We start from the raw sequence: 26694 nt of genomic DNA, 5'->3' as shown, positions 1-26694 counted from the left end.
CTCAATTCATTTCCACACTGATCCAGAGAGCGGTACAATACTAGCAGCGGTACAATGACACATGCATCATGTGGCCTTCCGTCAGGTGCCAGTCCAGCACTGCCGGTACGGAGACCATGATGCGTGTCATACTCTCTGCATCTTCACACTGTGAATGCAGTGGTTTTCCGGCTTCTCAAACAGGAAAGCATACATGTACACGCCCAACTTGAGGGTCAGAAGCAGATGCACCGACGCGAATGTTTGAAGCATTGCGCCGGATCAGGACCATGAGATATACTGCAATGTAAGGCTCCTAACAGCTCCAGCTCAGCATAATATCAGCCGATTCGAGATGAAAGATAGGTAAATGCCTGAGAAATTCCGTTTTCAATCTCTACTAAATAACCCTAGGGGGTACACGACTATGAGTTTAGCGTCGCAGAGACAATTACAAATAGTCGATAAATTATGCTGTTTAAACTTTTCAAGTTGAAATAGAATTTGACATTGGCATTGATTGCCATACTAGTTTTACACACAATGTTACAATGTAATGTCATCCAAACAGATGAAACAGTCTCCTGCTGCCAAACGGCATCATGTGATTCACCTACTACCAGCACAACAAAAACAAACAGTCAAGCAACCAACAACTTGTCCAGCAACTTTTTTTTCGAAGTCGATACGTCCGTTCCTTCATTCCGCAAAGTTCTCCGTGCTATCTGCGAGATGCCGGGGCTCTAGAGCAGGTTCAACGTGAACATGCACACAGCCAGCCTGCATATGTCAGCAATACGGGCCGGAAAATGCAAGACACTGAGCCATACGGCATGGCATGCACACACACCTAGACTGCACCGTGGTCACCACTCCGATGAAGTCATGGCAAGGCTATAGTTGAAGAGCGCTGGCAGCACGCAGGATTCGCTTGGCGTGCAGAATGTTTGCGATGCCCATCTCTCTCATCTCCTCTTCCGTCACCTCCTTCACGGTAGCCAGGTCGCATCCAGCCTCTGCCATTGTCGTGTTATACATCGGCAGACCAATACTGTGCAACCATTCATACAGACATGTCTTTCTGGCTAGGGTCATCCACTCATCACCACTAGTCAACACTGGCTTGCAGGGTATCTGCAGCAGGGAGAAAGAGAGAGAGAGAGAGAGAGAGAGAGAGAGAGAGTGAGAGTGAGATTGAGTGAGAGTGAGTGTGTGTGTGAGAAAGAGGGGGGGGAGAGAGAGAGAGAGAGAGAGAGAGAGAGAGAGAGAGAGAGAGAGAGAGAGAGAGAGAGAGAGAGAGAGAGAGAGAGAGAGAGAGAGAGAGAGGAGAGAGAGAGAGAGAGAGAGTGAGTGAGAGTGTGTGAGAGAGAGGGGGGGGGGAGAGAGAGAGAGAGAGAGAGAGAGAGAGAGAGAGAGAGAGAGAGAGTGAGAGTGTGTGTGAGAGAGAGAGAGGGGAGAGAGAGAGAGAGAGAGAGAGAGAGAGAGAGAGAGAGAGAGAGAGAGAGAGAGAGAGAAAGAGAGAGAGAGAGAGTGAGACAGAGAGACAGCCAGACAGAGAGACAGAGAGAGTGAGTGAGAGTGAGACAGAGAGACAGACAGGTACAGAGAGACACACAGAGAGAAGAGAAAGTATTCCTGACTTGCATGCTGCTAGCACTGTAGAAAGTCCTTGGACAGTGAAATGAGCTAGAAGCAGTATGTACGACATGCTGCTCCCTATCATCAATGTCACCATGTCCAGTTGACGACAATACACAGCCGCAGTGTCAGCATACAAGTCATAATATTCTACTACAAGTTTGCACCACAACCACAATTGATAATTTTTATGGTGCTAACCATTTTTCTCTTTGCCGCTGTCAAGCTCTCTTGCCGTAGTTTCTCCAGCGCTGGTGCCACGTTGGTAATGGCAATACGTGTATCCATGGCCAGTCTTTGCACTAGACCTGCTGGAATACCTCCACTCCCGCTCTGAAATCAATCAATCAGCCAGAAAGGGTTTAGTCTTCCCAACTTTGGGCATATACGTTACGCCCCGTTTCACTTAGCAAGCCTTGAAAGCATACATGTACACACACACACACACACACACACACACACACACACACACACACACACACACACACACACACACACACACACACACACACACACACACACACATACAATGGAGGCGAAAGGCTGCGTAGCTGTAACTTTAAGTTTCACGCATTTCAGCGATCATCAGACAGCGGCATTTACGTTGTATGTGTACACTGCTCTGTACATTTGTGCATTGAGCACTCTACCTCGAGCTGCCTAGACCAGCCTTGTTTGTACATGTACATGTACATGTACACCATGTTGCAAATCAGTATCCGAAAGCCCGTGTCCCGCAGTAACAGCTGGAATAGATAAGGCCATGCGATCAAGACTACACAATCCCCAAAAGGCGCCAAAGTGTACAACTCGTACGGCATGGGGTCCACGTCACATGACAAATCCGTTGCGTACGCACTACCTTCACCCGTGGTCCATGGCAGTCGCACCTGCTTTGGGCACAACACTCTGGTGGTCACGTGGCACTGCTCCCTCACGTGGCCTGCTGGACCATGTCACAGCATGCGAAACTCTGCCATGGCCGCAGCACTGGATAGAGAAGCATAGGCAGTTGCATACTTTCGGGAGCCTATGTACACTTGATACAGTGGAAACCCAGGGAATTCGCATGCACTCCTCAAAAATGCCTTACCCGTAACGAATATGGTGCTGCGGATAGCTTGATGTCATCACTTGCTAGTTTCTGCTTGATAGTGTCCATGTGTTTCTTGCTCTCCTCACTCTGGCCAGTCTGGCCAGTCTCGCCAGCCTGACTATTTTCACCACTTTTTACCGTGTTAGTGCTTGCACCAGCTGTTGGGAGTTTAGGAGCAGCCCGATTTGCCTTGGGTGTCGTCGATGTCGGTGCATCGTCTTGCGGTTGAAGCTTTCCAACGGCAGAGCTGGCAGGTCTGGGCGGAGGTACGCCTCTCTGCGTCGGTTTCTCCGGCTTCTCCGATGTCTCCTGGTGTGCCTTGCCATCAGGCTGGTCTTTGGGCATTGGCATTACCTTGATAGGGGACAGTACCTGCTTGAGTTCCGCTACAGTTGCTCCCTCTTCCGTTATAGGCTTGGGTTTACTTGAGGCCCGCTCTCTGGACTTGACTGCACCTTGATCATCCGCACTGTCAGCTTTACCATCAGTTTGAGGCGGCGCCGGAGCTCTCCTCTTTTTATTCTCTGATTTACCTTCCTGAGGGACATCCAGCGGTTTGGGAGCCTCTTCGCTGACATCCCCTTCTTCAAGAGAGCGGCGCTTTGCTACAGCTTGCTTTGCTATCTGTTTACTATCGCTCGTGTTGGATGAGCGTACACCGAATGTTGACCGTCGCTGAACGCCAGGTAGAGCTGCGCCTTTCTCTTTACCAGTTTGATTAGCTTTCAGATTGCTCTCGAGCTGAGCTGCAAATGCAGTAACAGCAGGCCCTTGCGGCTTAGGGCGCTTTGGAGAGGCAGCTGGGTTTTCTGCTGTGCCGGGCTCTGGGGATACCGATAAAGTCCTGGACGATGGCGCGTCGGACTTGACTGCGCTACTTTCATCGACAGCTGGATGAGTTGCAGCAGCTCTAGGAGGTGCGTTGCGACTGGGCTTGGATGGTACTGGGACTGGGGCTGCAGCAGCAGCAGCAGTAGCCGTGGCAGCTCTCTGGCGAGGTTGAGGACGGTCTGGTGCAACACCCGGTTCACTGGCGCCGGACTCTGCTATACCGTCTGAGCCTACGGACGTCGTCGCCGAGAAGACGGCGTCCACCGTCATACCTATCCTGGAGAGACGATGCGAGCGCTTGGAGAGGGACCCACTGCGTTTTTCTGTGAATTACAGCATACACGCACATGTACGCATACGTACACACAAATGCACACATGATGCACATACACACAAAACAAAATCGACATTACACACGAGGCATGCACTGTCCATTCTGACGGTGGGCACCTGAAAATCAGGATTGAGTTCGTTGCTAACACGACTCATGCCATCACTCATGCCGTGAACTCACTGGGATCCGTCTAGTGCTAGAAGGATCATGAATCGTGAGCATCACCACATGCATACTGCTGAATGGAAACACAGTATAACCAGTGCTTCTAAACATAGTTCTACAGATACATGGTACCAATCAGTGTATCAATGATCTTCAGGGTAGTAGTAGACATTCAATGTGATGCACTGATGCATTCATAGTTTCAGGTCAAGATCACAACTAGTGCCTGGTGCAGCTAGCACAGCTTACTGTTTTCCGCATTCAAAACATCTACCATAAAGAGAATAGCCTCTTGGTGGTCCGTATCCGTCACACCAATCTCCGTCAAGGCGCCGGTTGTGTCAATGTCTTTGAAAAACGACAAGTCATCGTAGCCGTTCTCCTCGAACACTTTCAGATATTGCTGGACACAGAGTAAACACACGGGGACAGCAGACCATCTAACACACTGCCAGCAACAGCAGCCCATCTAACACACCGCCAGCAACAGCAGCCCATCTAACACACTGCCAGCAACAGCAGCCCATCTAACACACCGCCAGCAAAGCTGCATCTGCCTCCGCGGTACGTGTCTGCCCCAGCAGCCATGGGAAACTTGCAGGCTTAGTACACACTGAGCCGTGTCGACAAAATGGCTACCAGAATATGACATGATGGCTGCGTGGGCATGACGTAGGGAATTCCCCACATGATCAGCATACATTCAATACTTTTCAGTCAATTATGCCAGAAAACTTGTTACTCGCAAAGGTGCCTGTACTCCGTGCTTCAAATGATACACATGTCAATTTAGTCATGCAACATGTGTGTGTGTGTGTGTGTGTGTGTGTGTGTGTGTGTGTGTGTGTGTGTGTGTGTGTGTGTGTGTATCGCATCACGTCTGCGCAGTTACGTTGTCACTGGGGTGACCCAGTGCCACTCTCTGTTAAGATGCGCCATCGTCGTTTAGAGTGGCTTGGTCATGTGGCTCGGATGTCGGAGGACCGTGTCCCATTGCAGCTGTTGTTTGGTCGTTTGTTGGCTGCGCGCCCCTTCTGCGGTCCCAGGCGCAGGTGGAGAGACGTTGTGGCTACTGACACGAAGTCCATTCCAAACTGGTTTGATTGCGCACAAGACCGGTCAGCTTGGCGAGAGCAGGTTCTGGTTTTTCAGCCTCCTCGGGCAGTAGAGAAATCCGTACTCTGCTCATCTTGCAACCGGGCTTTCTCTCGTCCTCAAGACAAGGCACGGCACAAGTGTTTGGCTGAGCGCCAACTTCCCGTCCACCAACAGCGTGGTTCAGCACAGTGCGTCAGTTGCTGCCGATGGTTCCGTAGTAAGGGTGGGCTTGCAGTTCATCGCTGCCAGCCTGCACTCCCTGAACATGCAGATACGGCATTGACGGCGTCTCTCGCTAGTTGCTGCTTTCAGCATTGTCAACGCTGCAATCGCTGCTTCAAGTCCCGGGCTGGTTTTAACCGCCATAACTGCAACCGTGGAAAACGTCTTGCTGCAGCCGATAGGGAATCACTGCCGCTGATCTGCATGCATTGCCCGAAGCGTTTCCGACGACAGCAAGATTTGACGAGGCACCAGAAGTCCTGCCAATGACGGTGCCCTCCAAACTCTGGCCCCCTCCGGGGGTGACATTGCCCAATGGGCAGTCATGCTATAGTAGTAGTAGTAGTAGTAGTAGTGTGTGTGTGTGTGTGTGTGTGTGTGTGTGTGTGTGTGTGTGTGTGTGATGTGTGCCTTACTGGAAGATTCAGCTGCTGGAACATCTCCTCCAGTGTTTTGGGCATGGGTGGTGCTGCCACTGCGGGTGTCCTGCTAAGCGTCGATGGCGGAGTCATTGGTCTGCAGCAGAACACAACGTTGGCACTTGAGCGTCAGATCAATATGCCTTGCCGCCGGATCAAAATTTAATGATATTGGTACTTCAGTACATGCTACAGCAATGACATGTAAAACCTGAACTGCTGTACACTGGCAACTGTACAGCGGCTTTTGGAGTTGCAATTCCCATAATTACTCGAGCAGCACTCAAGCACGATGTCTCTGAAAACTACCGGCATGCGCTTTGCTAGAAGTGCACGGTCACTGAAATGCAATCTGAAATGCAATGAATTCCAGCTGGGTGTAAATCAAGCATGTACAGTACATGAATCTATCGTATTTTTCGTTGTTAGCCGCATTTTGAAATCCCCCCCCCCCCCCCAGACTCAAAAATCGCCACTGCGGCTTAGACTCCGAATGCTGGCCATGGATCAACTAGTGATACGGCGTTCTGTGCATAAAATGCATGTCTGGTGTCATTCGACTACCTTTTATGTACTTTTCATGCACAGAAATCCATCATTGCAGTTGTGCGATGCTTCTACGTTGTCAGTTCAGAGTGAGGGGCAAACAAAGAACTTTTGCTGGAACTTCAGTCGTGCTTCTCAACTTTTTTAACCATTGGTAAACGTCTTGTATGCACTAGTACCCATCAAGTTTGGATGGCCAAAAATTCAAAATCGGACGTGCGACGGCTTATACTCCGAATGTCAAAAGAGATACGAATTTTGGGCCCGAAAAGGGGGGGGGGCGGTGCGGCTTAGACCCCGGTGGGAAAACACGGTAAATATATCCCAGAGAGCATAGATGCGCTAATGTGTGCATTTCAAACCGGTCTGTGCACATGCGGAGAGTTAGCAAGGTGCCCTTCATGGCTTCAATCCTGACCAGACCACGTGTCTTGCGTGTTATGATATAAATAGAAAGCACAATTCAACGGAAAATACACATCAATAGACTGCACCTCTTTTCGTCGGCATTTTCCGTCTCATCGTCCAGGACCCGGACGTAGATAAACTTGAACTTTCCTATCTTCCCGTTCAGCTGTCCCGACCACGTTCCATTCTCAGCCATCTCTATCACATTAATGACATCGTCGACCTGGAACCAGTTCAGAAAGCAGTGAATAGCAAAGGCAAGTCTTATACTGACAACTCTCCAAATGCCGCCAGCAACGCAAGTGCTCCTTGAGAAAAACATGAAACTCCTGGAATGTCTTATGTGTAAAGTGCAAATACAGCCACACCGAAGCAGACAGCAGTACACTCATGCAAGCAGCCATGCATCTGCCAAGTCAGCCCCATTCATCTCGTATGCAACACCAGTTAATTTAAAGGAACAAGAGAAAGCACACACACGCACACACACACACACACCTTGACCTTGACAAACAGCTGCCGCTAAACGGCTAAGCTGCCCTCATGAGGAGGGGAACAAAAGGGGTAGCATCACGGCGTCGCGGCAGAACATCCAGCCTCATGCCGCTGCAGATCCTGCTGTCTGCGATATCTCTCGCCGCACGCACAGCAGAACTTGAACTCAAGACGCTCCCTCGCTGTTGGTCGCTTGCCACGCTCGCAATTGTGCCGTTTAAATCCAGCAGCAGATCGAAAGCACCGGTTACATGACGGGCAGTGGAATGGGCAACAATGTTGGTGTTGAAGCACTAGGCAAGGTGCAGGATCGACAGAGTCCGAAGGCTGTTGGGAGGAACCTGCGAGAGGGCACTTATGTACCTTCAGCCCGACGGCACTCTTGAACCATCTACCACAACGCTGACACGACTTTGCACCAGGCTGTGGGCTGACAGGAAGTTGACGGGCCGCACTGCACTTATGCCGCTTGTACCCGGACGCACTAAGATGGCGGTCGCAAACACTGCAGTGCACAGTTGGCTTAGATGGTGGTGGTGGAGGCACAACATCAACGACACTCGATCTCCACTGGGCTGTTGCAAACTATGGTGTATCCAAGGAGCGTAGGTCGTGATGAACACGGTCCTTGAGCCGAAGGCGTGGACCCAGGGGCGTAGCCAGGATAGTGATCAAGGGGGGGGGGGGGGGTGCCACGACTTTCCCCACACAAAAGTACATGTACTTATGTTGGTCCTTTCATGCACATTATTCGATCCGTGAAATGGGGGGAAGCAAAATTCGCCTCTAATTCGACGCTGAAGATCAATCCGTGAATGGCAAAACTCCAACCAGGGAGTAGTAATAATTATGGTATTTTACTACACCCTGGCCTGCTTCCAACTAATGATGGACTAAGTCCTGGATGCTGCTTTCTGAGAAATTCTCCAGAATTATCACACTCTCCATCGAACTTTTAAAGTGGGATTTCTCGAGCCATTTTTCCCCTTCGTCATGTTTGATAGTGCAGTAAGGCATCCTTGATCAAACGTACACTATTCCCCACAAAACTCAAAATGCACTTCAACGTTACTTTCACTCTTCTACTCCTGTATCCACACTTGCAATGCATGAAAGAAACTTTGCCTTTCCACAACGAGACCAATTAACATCGAGAACTACATTATACAAAACATAGCGAGAACAAACTGCTATGTCTGACGTGTGCTTTCCGGCCATAGACCACATTGCTACTTCCTTGCTTCTACCAATGGCGCGTTTGTATGATTCTCTGCTTCTAACAAAACATGTGGAGTGCGATGCAAATCATGTGCTGAGCCTGCTGAGGCCTGATGTGACACTGCACAACGGCAGGTACGAAGCGGAGTTCCCTTGACTAGAAATTGCATTGCAAAATGGCCAATCATGAGACAAAAAATTTAAAGAGTCAACTGCATGTGAATTGGTTTCAGATACATTGTACTTGCAGGTCTGAACCAGGGAGTAGTACCTACTACTCCCTGGTCTAAAACAGGGATGGCTACAGACTCAGTGTGCGATGTGCAGAGTTGCGCATGTGATCAGCGGGTCTGCTATGGTCTCTCTCGAACGAGCTGTGAACTGAACCAAGATCGAAATTTTTGAGGGGGTGCTTTGGCACCCAAAGCACCCCCCCCCCCCTGCCTACGCCCCTGGGACCTTGTGCCGGACGAGCCTTGCCAAGCCATCCAAACAACAACTGCTTAGGTTGCCTGGTATCCGGCATACATGCAATATGTCCAAGCCACTCCATGCGCCTCTTGCGGATGCAGGTGGATAACAATTCTGGCTTTCCCCATCGTCGCCTCAACTCTTCATTGGTCACCGAATCTGACTGTTGATCACGCCGAGACACACCCAAGATGATACGCAAGCAAGAGTGGTGGAAACCATCAATGCGGAATTTGTCACGCCGCAGGACTGGCCAACACTCGGAGCCGTACAGGAATACCGACACCACACATCGCTGTAAATCAGTCTCTTTGTGCACAATGACAGGTTTCGGTCATCAAAGATGCAGCGAAGAGCACCAAACGCTCGTGCTGCACTGGCAATCCGGCGATCAATCTCAGCTGAGACTCTGGTATCGGGCGATATCAAGCTGCCGAGATACACAAACGACAAGATGCATTGCACCTGTTGACCAGCAACAGACATCGGGAGATGGTCCGTATCAACACTGCCAGTGCCACATACCAGGAACTTAGTCTTCGAAAAGTTGACATTGAGGCCAAAGGATTGACAGACATGGTGAAACTTCTCCCGGGCGCTCACCGCCACCTGCCGACTATGCGCTACCAAGACGGCATCATCTGCAAACTCGAAATCGGTGATGGCTGCTACCTGGTGGCGAGTGCGTGGACCATTGAAACGATTTCCGTTGATGTTATGGCGAAGTACAAGACCACCGCCGGGTATCTTGTCCACTTCCTCAAGCCACTTTGCCAGTACAAGAGAGAAAAACAGATACACACACACACACACACACCTTCAAGCGGAGAGACTCTGTATCGTACGGACTGGGATTGTACGGCATCTCCACAACAGCCTTGGCCACAAAGGAACCCGTGAACTCTGGCGGTTCTTCCACCTTGATTTCTAGAAAAGAGGCCACACAGAGAAACACATCCTATCAAATACAGCCACCTGGGAGGTGATACTTATTATCCAATTTGACAAGCAAGGCTACAGAAATGCCTTTAAGCAATATTTGCCACGCAATCTACAAGTAGACAATGCAAGGTTTTCCGATCCTTCTAAGACAGCTGTTGTTGATACCGTAGCAATGTTACACTTTGACATTGTGAGAGCCCACACTACGCCAGATAGACACCTACATGGTGGGGGTCGGGTGCCCCCTACATGGTGGGGGTCGGGTGCCCCCTACATGGTGGGGGTCGGGTGCCCCCTACATGGTGGGGGTCGGGTGCCCCCTACATGGTGGGGGTCGGGTGCCCCCTACATGATGGGGGTCGGGTGCCCCCTACATGATGGGGGTCGGGTGCCCCCTACATGGTGGGGGTCGGGTGCCCCCTACATGGTGGGGATCGGGTGCCCCCTACATGGTGGGGGTCGGGTGCCCCCTACATGCGACTAGGGCTCTGAGAGCTACCACTCTCTCGGTATTGGTTAAGATTTCTATTCGAGTCATGGCTTACCAGGTGAAGGAGATGTGGTAGTCACAGTTGGAGATGTGGGTGATGGAGCTGGGCTATCGGTGGTGGTGCTGCTGCTGCTGGGACCGTCACCGCATTCAGTTTGATGCTCAATATCTGATGCCTGGATATGACGACACAAAGGAAGGTACATTGCAGAAGAAGAGTATCGGCATGAGACTATGACTGATGTACGAGTTCAAATGCTTGACAGGGTATCATTACTTTCAAGGCTACACTATCCGCATGAAAATGGATACTCATGGTAAGCAGCGGTACCAACAGTACTCAGGATAAACAGTACAGTCAATGGCTGGTGGCACAGTGCCGCACTGGCCCTGGTGCTAGGCATCGTAGTGTCTCATACTGATAACATGTTGCAAGCAAGGTGCAAGTGAGGGGAGGGAGAAATAGGAAGATAAAGAGCAACAAATGCACTTGCTATATTCACCTTCACAACGGATGATGACCGATTCTTGCCCAGTGCGCCTCTCAATCCACTCAGCATGGTTCGTGATCCTCTCTTCACACTCTACATCAACGATGTGAAGAAGAAGATAGACACTGTTAGGGTCTTCAAGGAGGAATTGCCTTTCCCCCCCAAGCTCACCTGGACCAGGAGATCATCGATATGCATACGAGTGAAATTTCACACACTACATGCCGCCGCCGAGGCCACATCATGACCAGCAATGTAGTATCAGTGTAGATATATTCAAACTCATGAGACTGACTTTATGACTTTATGAGAGCACAACACATATCCAATCACTGGCAATGAATGATTGAAAAATGAAGTTAGTTAATAGTTGGGTGGTAACCGGTTGAATTATACTTTGAAGTAAGACAAAGCTATATTCACTTATGTTCATTTTAGTGGCTTTAGGACAATATCCAAGCATATACAATGAAGCACATCCATTGTAGGCCTGCATCACACATTAAACCATTAGTCCAATCATTTTCGGCCGGTGATTTATCCGCGGCTTACTGCATAGGACATCTTGTTGGCAATGGTGGGACGATGAGAGCGGTTCTGCTATCAACAGTCACATGGAAGAAATCAGCCGGCATGCAGTGCAATATATACATGTACACATGGTGTGTATCATGTGTATTGAAATATTAAGATTTTAGGCATAGGACTGGACTGACAATCAATTTTCTCCGCTCCAACGTAGTTGATGTATGGGTGTGCTTTATCAAGACACAAACAGAAAAGCAGATGGGCACACGCAGAGAGAGAGAGAGAGAGAGAGAGAGAGAGAGAGAGAGAGAGAGAGAGAGAGAGAGAGAGAGAGAGAGAGAGAGAGAGAGAGAAGAGAGAGAGAGGGAAAGAGAGACAGACAGAGAGACAGAAAGACAGAGAGTATGGGTGACTGAGAGACAGAGAGACAGAGAGACAGACAGACAGAGAGACAGAGAGTGTGGGTGACTGAGCTTGTGGCTGAGACAATTACAATGCATGAAGTTAGATTTGGTTAGTTTCAAGCGGTACTGTCTGTACGTTGCACACTTCTCCTCGGATCTCCACCAGCAGCACATTTCATTCGTTTTTGGAAGTTATGTTTGCAAATTCACATCCTGAATGCAATGGAAATATAATCTGATGGGTTATTGAATTGTCTTTATCTCGCAGGCACTGCTTGGAGCACACTTTAGTCAAAGCATTTTTTGAGCAGTTACACAATTGGAATAAAAAAACAGGTTGTTAATCAATTAGAATAGATATAACTGGTACACTCCAGTCAAGGATAGTTAGTTTAGTTACACGTCAGATGACATGAAGTTAGTTTAGTCACACGTCAGATGACATGAAGATGCAGCACCAACTGCCGGTACACCTTTCCAACTTTCTCTCGCGTCTTCGCCCATTGCAAAAAAGCAGATTCCATGAGAGTAAGCATCAACCACGCAAACATGTAACTATGTATGCATACAGTAAGTACGTAGTCTGCCTCAGGGAGCATACTGGTCTGCATGAAGTAGCTTATTGGCTGGCCAAACAAGCTCCTCATCCAGTGGCTTCAGTGAGTAACACCAAGAGTATATAACCCCCCAAGAGTGTGCAACTCCTGATACCCTTTCTATGGGGTTTGCTGATGGCGAAAAAACTCACATCACGTGATGTAGTGCCTTAGTTGTACGTTTCCAGCCCGTTTTTAGCGAGCAGCGGAGTAATACAAAAAGAACTCCCTGGCAGAAACTCACTGCGCGTATGCAACTCGCCAGCATGGTCACGGCAGTGTGCACACTATCCTTAGTTGTACGTAGTACAATACGTACACGAGACACATGATGTGAGTTTTGCTGTCGGAGACTCCATATGCAGAGCTGCATACTCTTGGGAGCTTATTTACTCTTGGTGATACAATGCAGTGGTTGCTGATGTGCTGAGTGAAAAGCACATGATCTTGTGTGGTGCTCACATGGCATGGACTGCTTTTTGCAAGACTGGAGACTCAAGAAGAAAACTGGACAGGGGTACGGCTTGAGAGAGATAAGAAGAGGGAAAACATGCAACAGCCTCTGGTTTTCAACCTTTTTTGGTGCTCCTTTGGGCTTGCTTTTGGGACCGGTCTTGGGAAGAAATGGATCAATGGCACGTTGTGACGGCACTTCAGCTAGGCTGACCAACGTGTAGCTGCCAAGGGAATCTGTCAAACCCTCCGGCGACAGGCAGTCCGCACTGCTGGAACTTGTGATCTGCGCCTCGTTGTCCTCTCCAAACTTGTCTTCCCGCTCTTCAGCACCACTGTCGCTATTGGACTGGTAAGAAGAAGTCAATAATCATCGCATCGCATGGTCACGCACAGACAGTAATGCACCCGTACCATCCATACTGTTTGGCATGCATGGAACTCGAGCACGGCACACTCTTCAACACACGGCCTGACACTCACGCTCACTAACACCATAGGAAAACTGGAAGACTTTCTACTACATGATACTAGTGCAGGCAAAGACGCTGTGCACTTTCACATACATGCAGTCACGCACACACACACACGCACGTACGCACGCACACACATCCACATGCACATGTCAGTATTGAACGAATGCCGAGGCATATTCAGCGCAACAAAAAGAATGCGCACAACATTGGGATGCACTCTCTAACAATCCACTATAAAACATGTAATTTTCGGTGTAACTTTAATTTCGCTGATTTCGGTGGAGAAACCAGGCACCTAAATTTAAATTACACCTAAAAGGCACTAGAGTATGCACTGTATGTGAACGGAACGCAGGTCACCTAATTCTACATTACACCTGAAACCTGGCAGGTCCCTGGCACAGAAATTTTAATGCACCGAAAATTACATGTTTTACCGCAGTATTGGGAAATAGCTAGAATGCTACTGTAGCTGAATTCGGCTCAGGAAAACGGTACAGTTGATCTTTGGAGAACAAGGAAATCCATTCCAAATGATGCACAAGCACCGTATTTGACCGTGTCACAGTACGGGTGCACCAGGTCGCAGATAATAACTCGTGTACATTACATGTATAGGCACTATACACTCACGACAGGATGTATGAATGACTGTACACTCAAGACAGGATGTATGAATGACTGTACTCTCAAGACAGGATGTATGAATGACAGTACTAGTAAAAAGAACTTGCTTAGCACGAACATGCATAAGACAAAATTTGGGTTAAAAGGAAAAATTCAGACCAGAAAGCAGGAGTTTATACTGCCGACGAGTTTATGTAAACACGAAATTCTCATATCAAGGGAAAAAACATTCCCTGCCCCCAAATAGTCGTGTGAAGTGAATTGCACTGTACATGCTAATCCCTTTGATTGATCATATCAACAAGTAACACAGTGATGAATGACACTACCCCCCCCCCCCCCCACACACACACACCCTACCCTACTCACATAATTGGTAAGCAAATATGGAAATGCAGGCAATGTATATACATATATGTAGTCATATGGCAAATGTACCCAGTTACAAAATTAGCCGCATCAGCACAGTCACAGTTGAACTGCAGTCGCACGCACACACGCACACACACACACACACGCACACACGCACTACACAAGGACACTATGCTGTGCATGATGCAACTCACCTGCGCCTGCGGGCTGGGCGGCTTCTCGGCTTGCGCTTCATCCTCCGCAGTCGCCGCTGCAGCTACAACGCTATCACTCCCTGCGATGGTAGCGTTTGGAGTTGGAGATGGCTGGTGACAAAGGCCAAGAAACGGAAACGCGTACTTACTGATCCAGAAACAAGTATTAGACTCCTGAGTTTTGCTGACTGTTTGAAACAAGAAAAGGAATCATGTCCTACTCACCTGACCCTGAACAAGTCACACTGTACTGTGACAGAGTCTGAGACAATACAGGGTGAGGACGACCCACCACAGTCAGACACCGCGCGGCCGGCAGCGCACCTTTCTCTTTCGTAAAAAAAAAAAAACATCCACACGGGTCAAATACTTGAACGCACGCAACACTACTCTGTGGCGTTAACCGGGAAACGTTTCGTCAACTCATTTCCTTGTAAAGGGACTGGATAGAAGAGGACCTGGTATCAAGATCTCACTGAGCTGGTTGACCGTGCACTGCTGTAGATTTTCCCTGTGCATATTATGTAGTTACTGCCGGTATTTCCGTGATTATAAATCGCACCCCGTTTTCAGGTTTGAGCCAAATAATTATTGTTTTTAAAGTACAGTCACATCAGCAGGAAGTCACTCTCAATTGTAAGTTGCACCCGCCCCCCCCCCCCTCTTTGATCTTGAAATTTAGTGTAAACAGATGCGACTTATATTCGGGGAAATACGGTACTTGAGGAGTTCACACTTCACTGCAGAATGGCTGTACAGGTTCTTAATAATACATCAGCACCGGAAAATAATTGTCCACAATACCGGTGTTAACTCTGCATTCAGTGAACCCGGGTTGTGTTTTTTGCCTTGCACTCAGCTAGTGTGTGCTGTACGTCGTCACGTGCGTGTCTATAACAGCTAGTGTGTGCTGTACGTCGTCACGTGCGTGTCTATAACAGCTAGTGTGTGCTGTACGTCACGTGCGTGTCTATAACTTACTCCTGGACTAGGACCGCAAGTAGCATACATGTCCCCCTCCTCTTCTTCCTCATCAATGGCTGAATCCTGCAAAAGAAGATGACAGCATGCACACGGATCAACATGGACGAGCAAAATATCGCCAGCAAACATGAGTACTTGTATGCATGTCTTCAAGTTTCAAAAGTAACTAAATACTTCTATTGTCTTGCACACAAACGTTAAAAGGTATTAATAACATGATTGTTATAAACTATGAAATGCGCGTGTGCCTTGTACCCTTTCAAATGCAGTATGTCGTTAGCAGACTCGGACAGCAGATAGCATTGTGTTGTTTGCATAGCCATGTCGCAGCATTCTACTCCTTGCACTGATACGAGGCAGGCTGACGCACCCTGATGTAATCCTTGCCCTTGCCTAGCTCCACACTCTCATCATACGCAGCTGTAGCACTACCGGGAGTCATAGCACTTAGGGAGATGGCACGAGCGAGTGGAACGCAACGTGATGTAAGATTCGCTGTCGCCTGCTTAAACTGCTCTGTTGGTAGGGCTGATCAGTGCACGTTCGTATAACTACATGTATATGTATATGTATATGTATCTGCCATCACTGGCACAGGTCACGTTTGGGGTCAGCAGGCTGCGGTCTTGATTGTGATCACGTATTGCACTAACCACAAACTGTTTCCACATCAGAGGCCGAACCAGACATCATGTCAGTGACATGTACTATGTCATCTACTTTGATACTACAACTGACATGTGTATCGTCAACGGATACGGTTCATACAAATACACAGCGCACAGTACAGACAATGTCTAGTTCTTTTGGCACGTCTTAAGTCTTAACTATAATAGTACAATCAGTTTTCAAAAGATACAACTCACACTCTTCGTAAAGGATTGATCTGGTGATGTCGGACTGGGAAGATTGTCCTCCTTTAAGTCCTTGTCGACCGTCTTCTTCGAGAAGAGGCCACCAAACTTCCCTTTCTTCTTCTTGCTGGCGTCATCGTGATGTTCAGCAACCTCTTGATGATCCTCACTAGCATCCTGAGCAAGGAGCAGTAGAATAAAAGAAACAATAAAGATGGCTGGCTTGCGGCGAGGAAGACTGACAGGATCAAGACAGGTATTCTCTCTGGAACGTTAGCGAGAATGTTACACTTAAAGCTGCATTTGCCCGATGAGGTTAGTATTACTTAGTAATCCAACTGGAGCATGTGTTTCCAACTACACTGTCTGCCTGCTGCTGGCCCGGTGTACAGTATCAGCGGGAAGGCGGGATGGAGCAGCAGAGCCTACACACAAACTCAGCTTCAATCACTAGGTTACCATTAGTCTGTACTACGCACGGACAGTCATTTTTAATTGGCTTCTGAGCTGGGCCAATTTCACAATCATGAATGAAGGGTACTGGTCTTGCCGATCAAGTTCATATTTCTCACCCAATCGCCAGAAATTCAATCTTACCTTCTTTTTCCTGAAGCCTCCAAGGAACTTTCCTTTCCCTTTCAATGTGGCACCCTGTACACAACAGAGAATGCACATCAGGTCATGATCATGATTGCATGTTCTGTAGCAAACGCAGAGCCGGCACAAGCCGCATGGTCCGCTATGACAATGGGACGGATTTCCTTTACATGCACACTGAAAAACATTTTAATTAAAAACGAACAAGCCACTGCATTGCTGGCATACATTCACTGGCAACAGTCAGTAGTGCAGGGCAGTGGTCAAAGCAATCCTCACTGGTCACTCCAATCAAAACACAGACACACAGACACACAGCCTACTCACACACATTATACTACATATTTAGGGACAGTGAATGACAATGATCGGATGGCACTCAGGCTGTTGCGCTGTGTTTCCAGATTTTCGAAAACCGCCTGTTCTTACCATTCTGTCACAGAGTCACATTGGCTGTGCGAACAAGCAAGCAGCCTCGTTTGTGCAACGAGCAGGTACTTTGTGGAGACTACACCTCTGTGTTCCCCTCCTTCCCTGCCACTGCTACCTCCTACACCTCTGTGTTGCCCTCCTTCCCTGCCACTGCTACTTCCTCCACCTGTGTTGCCCTCCTTCCCTGCCCCTGCTACCTCCTCTCAATTCTATAGAATTTTCGGCTACAGTGAATATGGTACGTAAGATGTCGACAACAACATTCTAAATAATGATCAGGCTATTGTGCACACAGGTCACAACCTTTGCGTGTTTGTCAGCATCTTTGGCAGAGTCACCATCGGCATGGTCCCTGTGTGCTTCATCCTCTTGTGTAGAGTCTTGCGTAGGTGTGGGAGAAACTGAATGAAGCAGAGTACAACAAGAACAAGAACAAGAACAACAACAAGAACAACAGTGCAAGAAAGAAAAAAGACAGTATGTCACATATGGGCAACACGGCGTTTGTTCCGGCATGTTGCAGTTTGTTACATTATTCGTGAAAGACGTAGTTCTTTACTATAATATTTCTACGTCAGCCAACGAGAAGCACCACGTCAAGGCAAGAACAAAGATTTGAAGTGGACCACCCATGAAAAGAGACTTGCGCGCAGCAACTACAGCACCAACGCACCCCAATGCGATTACTGCAACTGCAGCACCAACGCACCCCAATGCCATTACTGCAACTACAAACTAAGAAAGATGACCGATGCTGACGAGGGTACAAGGGTACTTGGAAGTACATTGTCCATGTTTAACTATTAATTAAGTGAGCCTAACTCTGTAGGTAACAATAACGGCATACATCCGATGAGGTGTTTGACGCACATGTATAATATACCGTAAGGCCGCATGAAACACCCAGACATATTCTTTTACAAGCTCATATTAGGCTTCTCTTCAAACCAGGAGTTACTACATAGGATGTGAACACAAAATCCAGGCTGAAGGGCCAATCGAGTTCATGCTGAAAATCAGGCTAGTATTCAAAACAGGCCCTCTACACAAGATGGGTTTTTATACAAGACAAGTGCCGCATATTTCAGTCTTGTTAGGAGACGAGTAGGGAGCTGGCAACTCTTACCGGATGATGGTGACATAGTCACAGGTGCGGCCTGGAGAGCTTCTCCGGGATCTTCATACACAGCATCCATATCTTCACCAACATCCTGCTCAGTACAAGTCACAGCCAGACAACACCCAAATGAGAACTGAGGACTGTCTGTCAAGTCATCGACTCTTTGAAAAAAGTTGGACAAGCGTGTCCAATAATACAGGGTACGCACCGTACTGAGATTAAGGCAAATTTACACAAGTGGATGACACATTGGGTTTTGGTTTTTTCTTACTCACACACACACATGTACATGTATGTTGCAAAGACGGCACTATAGAACGTGCTTCTAATACAGTGTACAGTACAATGATGAGCCCGGCCAGCTTGTACAATACATCCGACGAGGCAGCCGGGGCCAATCCCAACCAGGATTAGCGGGTTACCATTGACTTCATTAAGTGGCACTGTACCTACAGGGTAGATTAGAGCGCCTAGCGGCGGCTCACTGTACTCACCTCAGTGGTGTGACTGTTTGCCGATTCAGTCAGCGCATCCTTCTGAGCCGCCGCTTGTGCCTTCTGTCGATTCTCCTCCTTCATGCGCTGAATGGCTTCCTCCTGTGTACATTTGCCCTGCTTCACAAGCTGCATGATTTTAATAAGCTGCTCGGCGGTAAGGTTGATATCCTGTGCACTCCAGTCACCTGAACAATGAACAGCCCCAGAGGACAGACAGCGCAGGGAGAAAAGTGCTTATGTGGGTGACTGATTCGAGTGAAAAGCAAGAACATCGGTCAAAGTGACAAGACCAAGATGGATTCCATTGATACTTGTGGCATTGCTTTGTTACGATTGTTGCCTCCAGGTTGCCTGTTTCACTCACGATACCAGCATAGATATGCGTATTAATGGGAGGCTTGAATATGCATGGGTACTATTTGAGACCGAGGTACATGTACAGTTGAAAACATCACAGGCTCACACACCGAGGGCTAAAACAGTCAGTACGTACCTGCTTGCTGTGGCTTAGCAGCGGGTATTTGTGGTAGTGGCTCCTTCCTGGCCGCTGGTGCTGGCAGTACCAGCTGAGGTTCTGCAGCAGAAGTTCGAGTCGGAACTCTGCCCAAAGTCATTGCCCCTGAACCCATAGACGGTGGCCGTGCTGATGGTGACAGCACTTCATCGTCTCCAACCGATTTCTTCTTGGGTTTGCCTTTGCCGAACCGACCCAGTGTTAGTGATTTCTTGCCGGCCTTGGCATCGCCTTTGTCACCTTGTTCCTCAGCGGGTTTGTCCGGTTCCGCTTGTTTCTCTGCATCAGTGCCCACAGGGGTCGTGTAGCCACTGTCACTGCTGCTTTTACTGACGGCAGTTGGTGACATCACTGCACCAGATCCTGGCTTCATCGTCTCGTACATCCCCTCGGTCTCGTCTTCCTCCTGCGTTGCTGCAGGCGTGGCGACGGGTGCTCGCTGACCGGGCTCTGGTGCTGGCGCAGCGCCGCCCGCAGTGGGCATCATCGTCTTCGCGCGATCTCTCCCCGGCTTGCGTGGAATGGCTGCAGGTCCTGGACCTGTCGGAAAGCACATACAAGTATGAGTACAAACAGCAAAATACACCGCACTTTCAAAAACCACGTCATCCTCACTCCAAACGAAGTCAACACAACTAACACTTTCAAGGACACATGGAAATACACAATCTCAACACAGTGACAGTGACAGTGACAATGCACACATTCTCTAATTTCAGAAATTTTTGGTGCTCAATATTTTCGGTATGAGGGCAAAAGGCCAGGTTAGGCGACTTAGGTACAGAGAAACAGTTCCCTTTCGGATTATGCGTGTTAGTGTTTGTTCGGTGTATTGAAATTTTAGGCATGAAACAGACGCACCGAAAGTACCGAAAATAAAAGTACACAGAAAATTTGTGAAATTACAGTAGATTCCAGCATGCTACATAACTGTAAGGTAGGCACACCGGGATCCTCCGCAAAGGCAGGCAATACTACAGTACTAATCCAACAAGTGCTATTGTACTTGTAATTGTTGTATCACGGGGCATTTTCGAACAATCCTCATGTTACCAACCACACTACGCAAGGCAGAGAGTGCTCACGAAAGGAATCCCAATCACGCCGCATACTACAAAGGCATCTACACGTCATGGTCCTTGAACCTACCAGCACACATTCCCTCATTCTGCACAGACACATGCACACCACTACTATACAGTAACACAGAAAGACGCATGCTCATACCTTGTTCGAGTGATGTTCCCCTGCAGAAGTAGAGGCACAGGTAGTCATCCAGTGTGTTCGTGCAAGTAAACAAGAAGAGGACACCACATCAGAAAGTGCAGTCCATGACACAAATCACATAGTGTCATTATAGCTTCTAGCAGTGCATCCACAACCAGCCAAGGAAACCATAACCAACTTACTAACATGCATACTAGTATACTTACGTGACCTATCAGGGGCGGATCCAGGAGAGGTTCCAGGGGTTCCGCGGAACCCCCTAAATTTCGTAAATGTGCTATTGGCAACCATATGCATGTCCATGTACAACTAAGAGCTATTCATTTTTTGACTATACTGAAACCCCCTGTAGAGATCGCTGGATTCGCCGATGCCTATACACGCAACGTTTGGTTTAAAAAAAGTAGTCTTTACGCCAGAGTGGGATGAAAACACAAACCTTACTGAGTACCGGGTCACTATTCATTGTACACTTGGTAAAGGTCATTGATTATAATTACATGAGAACTACTAGATGGGCAGTGAAAAGAGTGAATGGCGCACCACCAACATGGACCATGGCCTAGCTACAATGACCTATTTCTCAACGTTTTCGGAACCTTCCAATCAGAGGAATGTACAGGAACTACAAGTATCTTGGTTCCACACACTTCCCACTATATACGTTACGAATTTATTGCTTTTTGCACTTGTACTTACTATCCGACTGTAATCTCTTTCAGCTGTACAGTTCTCTGATGAGAAGGTTCCAATAACGCCAAGTAAGAATTCGTTACAGCTAAACAATGGTACATGTTGTTGTGCGCCATCCTAAAACTACTAGATAGGAGCACAATTCCTCTACCCTTGCATAGTTCTAGAAACGGCATGCCTGCACAATGCATTACAATTATTCTTAGAAGTCTACCATAATGACACCACTGAACACCAACACCAACACACTGTGCTTATGGTCACACGCTAACAGAAGCTCTACCTGCGTGTAGGCTTGTTCGGCACCACCTTCTGTTCTGGGGACGTGCTCCGCTCCAATGCCTTGAGGCTGCCGGGGTCCACAGGCGAAACAGCTGAAAACATGGACACGGGACGAGATGGCTTTGGAGGGGCGATCCGACTGCTTTTGACCGGAGCCTCTTTGCTCCCCTCACCGTCACCCAGGTTTCTGGCTAGCTTTGCAGGCCTTGGCTTCAACACAGGTACAGATTCTGTGGTAGAACCTGTGGTAGATCCTGGGTCTAAGGGGTTGTCATAAAGAGCTGAATCACTGGGTTCCTCTATAATTGGTGCACTGTTTTCGTAAAGGTTATCATTCGATTTCGCGGCACCCTTTCGAGCGAGATCACTGAGATTTGGTGCAGAAGCGGATGCGGGTATGCCTGATGTTTGTCGCGGTGGCTTAGCTGCAGCGTGCGGCTTTGGAGGGCCGCCCGTAGCAGGGTCAGCTGATTCATCACGCATAGATGCAAGAGACGATGTCGACTTCTGGCCACGCGGCTTGGGAGCGGCGGGCTTTTTCTCCTCAGTAGCCGGGGCGGAGTCTTTCTCCACGCCTGCTGCTTGAGCGCCCACTGCTGCCGCCGCTGCTGCTGCTGGTGATGTTTCTCCACGAGCAGTCACAGCTGCCTTTGCCTTTGGTGGAGGTTTGGCTGGCTTGGATCCAGGCTTGGGTGCTGTGGCGCTTGCTGCTGGACTATCTAGTTTAGATATGCCGCCGAGATCTGACTTGCTTGCGGTCTGCATGGGAAGAAAAGACATAGGCATTTACATAGTAAGGATATGTAGTATTTCTTAAAAACAAAAGCCTGTCTGAGCTTGTCAAGAGTGTACGGCTAACTTAGCTGCTCAATTCTCCGGTTCACAGTTGTTTACCTCACAAGCAGCAGTTGCAATGGCAACATCATCAAGCAATACGAGTATGGCCTGAAGACAGCCAAGTGGGCATGACTGGATCAGGCATACGGGTACATTTCACTTGGCCAACCCTTACCTTGGGACCCCGTGATATTGGTTTTGGCTGCTGGGGTGGCTTTGTCTGTGCAAATAGCAATAAATATCACAAAAGGCATGCTATTACCAAACCGACTACGCAGTTTACAAACAAAATAAGAATCATGTTTGAAACATGAAGACAATAGAACCTCCTCAGCGGTATGTTGCGTTGGATTTGGCACGCAATTAGGAATTCCACAGTGGAGCACAGTGCCGAATGAAGACACAGCAATGGATGCACATTCCCTGGCACTGGTCATGCAAAGGTCAGTTCTCCCAATAAGTGATCGTGTTGCAAGCAGCATAGTGGTTGCTTGCACTCACAGTGTCCTGCTGTAGCGTGGACTTGCGCACTGCCTCCAGAGCAGCTCTGAGCTCGTCAGCCCCACAGGAGAGTTCAGTAGGTAAATACTCGCACAGGTCATCAAAGCCCGGTCCCGTCTCGCCATCCTGCAGTCACAGAAGATAACACGGTGTTTGAATTGAGCACGTGTGTGACTGTAGGCGTGTCTCCAGTACACAAAACAAAACGTTGTTATCTCACCATGCACATTGACAGCCACTGGCATCTACACGCACATGTACTCTTGCTAAGAGAGTATATAACATGAAGTGTACGGGCCCACTGCACTACTGCACTACTGCAGGGTCGACAACTACATTGGCATTAGAATTCACAGGGTTATGCCTATGGGTACAGTGAGAGGACAGCCACTCATACTGAAACATGCGTGGCCCACTTCCACTCTACTACCACACCATATACACTCATACAGACATGTGGATCCAATGAGACCGCAAAGGTTAGACTTCGACTTTGCCCTACGTTGATGTCATTACTTTCAAGAGCTTATGCTGTTCAGCGGAGCAAGGTAAGTCAGACTAGCTTTTAATCGGCAGTCATCATGCCACGGGACAGCATGGTCTTGTCAGCTGCTACACAGCTGCCGCTATCATTCTGCTGCAGCAAGAGTACAGATCGAGAAAATTCATCATCTGCTGTGTTGCGAGTCCTGCTGATCACATAGGATACCGGCACTAGACGCAGCAGCTGTTGAGCAGCACAGCACACTTCCTTAATGCATCTGCCCTGTCTGCACTGTATAGCATCGGCATGAAAGCATTCAGGAAGCAGTATGATCCACTAGGGAGTCCAGATGCGGCAGGGCAACTTAGCAGGCTCCAAGATCAACTCCAATCCATGGTTCGCCGTGCCCAAACTACACTTGTTTGGGTCGTTTCTGAAGCGGAGGAAAGTTTCACTCCCAAGGTTATGAGATTTTCTCCGGGGATATATCATGCAGCAGACCATAGAGCACTGGAGAGATATCATGGTGTTCGTTTGAACATAACCAGCATCCATGGGCTAGATACCCATTCTTTTTTACTGCAGTGCAGTACATATTAGCTACTTAGATACAAAAGAACACTTTGCCAAATTGCCACAAGCACTGAACACCAATGGCATAGTGTTTCGTCCCGGTCACAAGAGCCAGCTGCAAGGATAATGTGTAGGGTATAGGATAGAACACTGCAGTTGTGGCAAATGAAAATCCAAACCGACGTCCATTCACGGCGCTGCACGCCGCTCAGCCCGTCACACCCTGAGCTCTCTGCAAAGTATGTGAAAGGGCCAAATAATAATTTCATTTACGTGTACTACAGCTGTAGATAAAATTGTTTGGTAGCATCCTTGCAACACTATCCGAGCACACATTCTCCAATCCATTTAATTATTTATACAGTACATGCACAGATTTATAGGACTGGTATTATTTTCCCCACTGCGTGATTGTTAGCATCACGCCGCAAACATTGAAACAAGTACACTAGTAGTACTACTAGTAGTAGCCAGTAAACATTCCATTGTTTTCGTATTACTATTATGCATCCTGTCATCACAGCTCACCTCCATCGTGTACGGTTCTTCGCTGAGCTCATCCAGTAAGCCATCCTGGCTCAGCTTCTGGCGCACCTTGGCTTCCAGGTCGTCACCCGTGCGTGCCTGCCGTGCAGCAGGCATAGGCGGCGCACTCATCGTTCGGATTTACGGCACGATCGACACGGCGGCTTCGAGCTGGTGGGTTACTTTGTAACTCTGCCCTGGCGTTTAGGCTGCAGAGTACAGTGTCTACACGTGTCTAGCTACTATCTGCTCCGGCCATCATTCCAATGCGCCGGTCTCGAAGCACGATAATTCAGAGTTTACTTGCTGGAAACTGTCCGGTAACGAGCCGACTAGCTGCTGTAGCTGACACGACTGCAGAGCTCCTTACCTCCAGACTATCGTCCTGACGAAGGAGCAGGGCTAGGGCCGGTAGGAGTGAGCAAGAAGACTTTACCTGTTGACACCGACTGACGCTGGTAACGTAGCGCGCGTGCCGGACAAGGGAATCACTAGTTTTCCGGGCAGGAACTCGGCAATACTAAACTACAAGTCTTGTAGTCAGCAGCGCAAACTGATGCCCGTGCTTGACAGTGCTTGGCGGACTCCGGGACGAACCAGCAAACAGTACAAGGCAGCCTGGATTGAGAAAGAAAGAAAAACGACAAACCTACTGTAGTACATGTACTCCAATCAAAGTACTACGGTACATCCAAGCCAATCAAATTAATTTCATCTAGTACACATGACAATTGTGTAGTACTACTACTCCTAGTACTGCCTACTTACAAAGCCTGATTTCAGATCAAACGTCCTATAAAAATAGGTATCGGTACGGAATCAGAAACACGGGAGGGTCGATAGCGGATGAAACGACTGCGTGGAAGACGACCTCCCCGCAACACCCATCGAGTGAAGCGCCCAACCAGATAAAATAGGCTACCCCGGATGCACACTACACCCAACAAAATAATTGAATGTTTGTTACAGACAGAAACATCATGCACGTGGACCTAAGTCTAAGAGAATAGTCGTACTCGTACTCGTAGCTCCGGCTGCTGAGTCCTGTTCTTCTAGTGGGTTGTGTAGATCTACAATACAGGGTCACAAGTAGATCTGATCCACATGTCATCGATCATTAGTTCATAGTTCCCAACACCGATCTTTGTGGCCCGGATTGCGCATCGCGAACTGAATCCGGTGATCTGGAAAATCGGATAACACGAGACAGGTCAGAGCCAGAGCTTTTTGTAGGTGTCACTGTCAGCGCATCTTGCAGCTTGCACGCGTGCGAACCGGACGGATGGTGGAGATCGCGATATCGAGAGATCACACTCACGTCATGATTGTACTAGATCTACCTCATTGCTGACACGACGGCAATGACGTGCACACTTCCGTCCACTGCACTTGGCGGAAGAAGTACACAGACTGGGAATTACGGAACAAGAAGTTGTGGACATGGTGATGGCCCTGGCGCCTGGGCTGGGTGGTAATGGCCCACCCTGTAGCTTAGTGTAGGCATTGGCGGATTCTGCTCGAAAAGGTGGCAGATTCTGCTCGAAAAGGTGGCAGATTCTGCTCGAAAAGGTGGCAGATTCTGCTCGAAAAGGTGGCAGATTCTGCTCGAAAAGGGGGCAGATTCTGCTCGAAAAGCAGTGAAATTGGCAGAACCATACAAACCTTATGGCGGGTAATTCCTCGAATTCTGCTCCATTTCTTTATCCACGTACCAAACATGCGTGAAACTTACCAGAAAAACTTGCGACGAATTCTGCCAATTTTTCTGCCGGCATTATCCGCAAAGGCCTACCACACTGTCCTAGCAACACCGTTTATTTACCTGAATGTAGAGTAGACTACGAGTACAGTATAATTCAGATTGTAGCCTAGCTAGGGGTGCGTTGTTTTAGGGTCAGTATACAGTCATCAGCTCCACACAGCAAGGGCGGCCACGATGCTCAAAAAGCCGTCTCTTCCTCGTCCTTGTTCCCCTTGCCCCCCCCCCCCCAATCGAAGTACAGCAGCTACATGTACTGAAGTACCTCTAATATCTGCTTTGAAATCCTCCCAGAGGAGGTATGCGATGTAAACAGGTAGAG

General features: G+C 48.5%; 1 protein-coding gene across 6 annotated transcripts; it reads right to left on the bottom strand.

Annotated features, from left to right (window-relative positions):
- Positions 1–155: 155 nt before the first annotated feature.
- Positions 156–25546, bottom strand: LOC135804609 (SAM and SH3 domain-containing protein 1-like). 6 transcript variants are annotated; one of them, XM_065318514.1, is made up of 25 exons: positions 25382–25546; positions 24617–25231; positions 23032–23157; positions 22706–22750; positions 21695–22452; positions 20719–20738; positions 19471–20031; positions 18975–19162; positions 18487–18571; positions 17664–17761; positions 16929–16982; positions 16344–16508; positions 15475–15540; positions 14494–14604; positions 12946–13173; positions 11396–11443; positions 10856–10936; positions 10408–10528; positions 9738–9847; positions 6823–6959; positions 5780–5879; positions 4293–4446; positions 2711–3867; positions 1819–1950; positions 156–1113 (listed from the first exon to the last, which is right to left on the bottom strand). In XM_065318514.1, exons 2-25 carry the CDS (start codon positions 24743–24745, stop codon positions 874–876), a joined length of 4914 nt encoding a protein of 1637 aa, XP_065174586.1. In that variant the 5' UTR covers positions 24746–25231; positions 25382–25546; the 3' UTR covers positions 156–873. The 6 variants fall into 6 exon arrangements, with proteins under 6 accessions (XP_065174586.1, XP_065174587.1, XP_065174588.1 ...); XM_065318515.1 differs by having other exon boundaries at positions 11396–11440; XM_065318516.1 differs by lacking the exon at positions 11396–11443.
- Between the last annotated feature and the right edge of the window lie 1148 nt (positions 25547–26694).

This window comes from Sycon ciliatum, chromosome 1, assembly GCF_964019385.1.
Source record: "Sycon ciliatum chromosome 1, ocSycCili1.1, whole genome shotgun sequence".
Lineage (NCBI taxonomy): Eukaryota > Metazoa > Porifera > Calcarea > Leucosolenida > Sycettidae > Sycon > Sycon ciliatum.
This window is presented reverse-complemented; position numbering and strand designations above follow the sequence as displayed.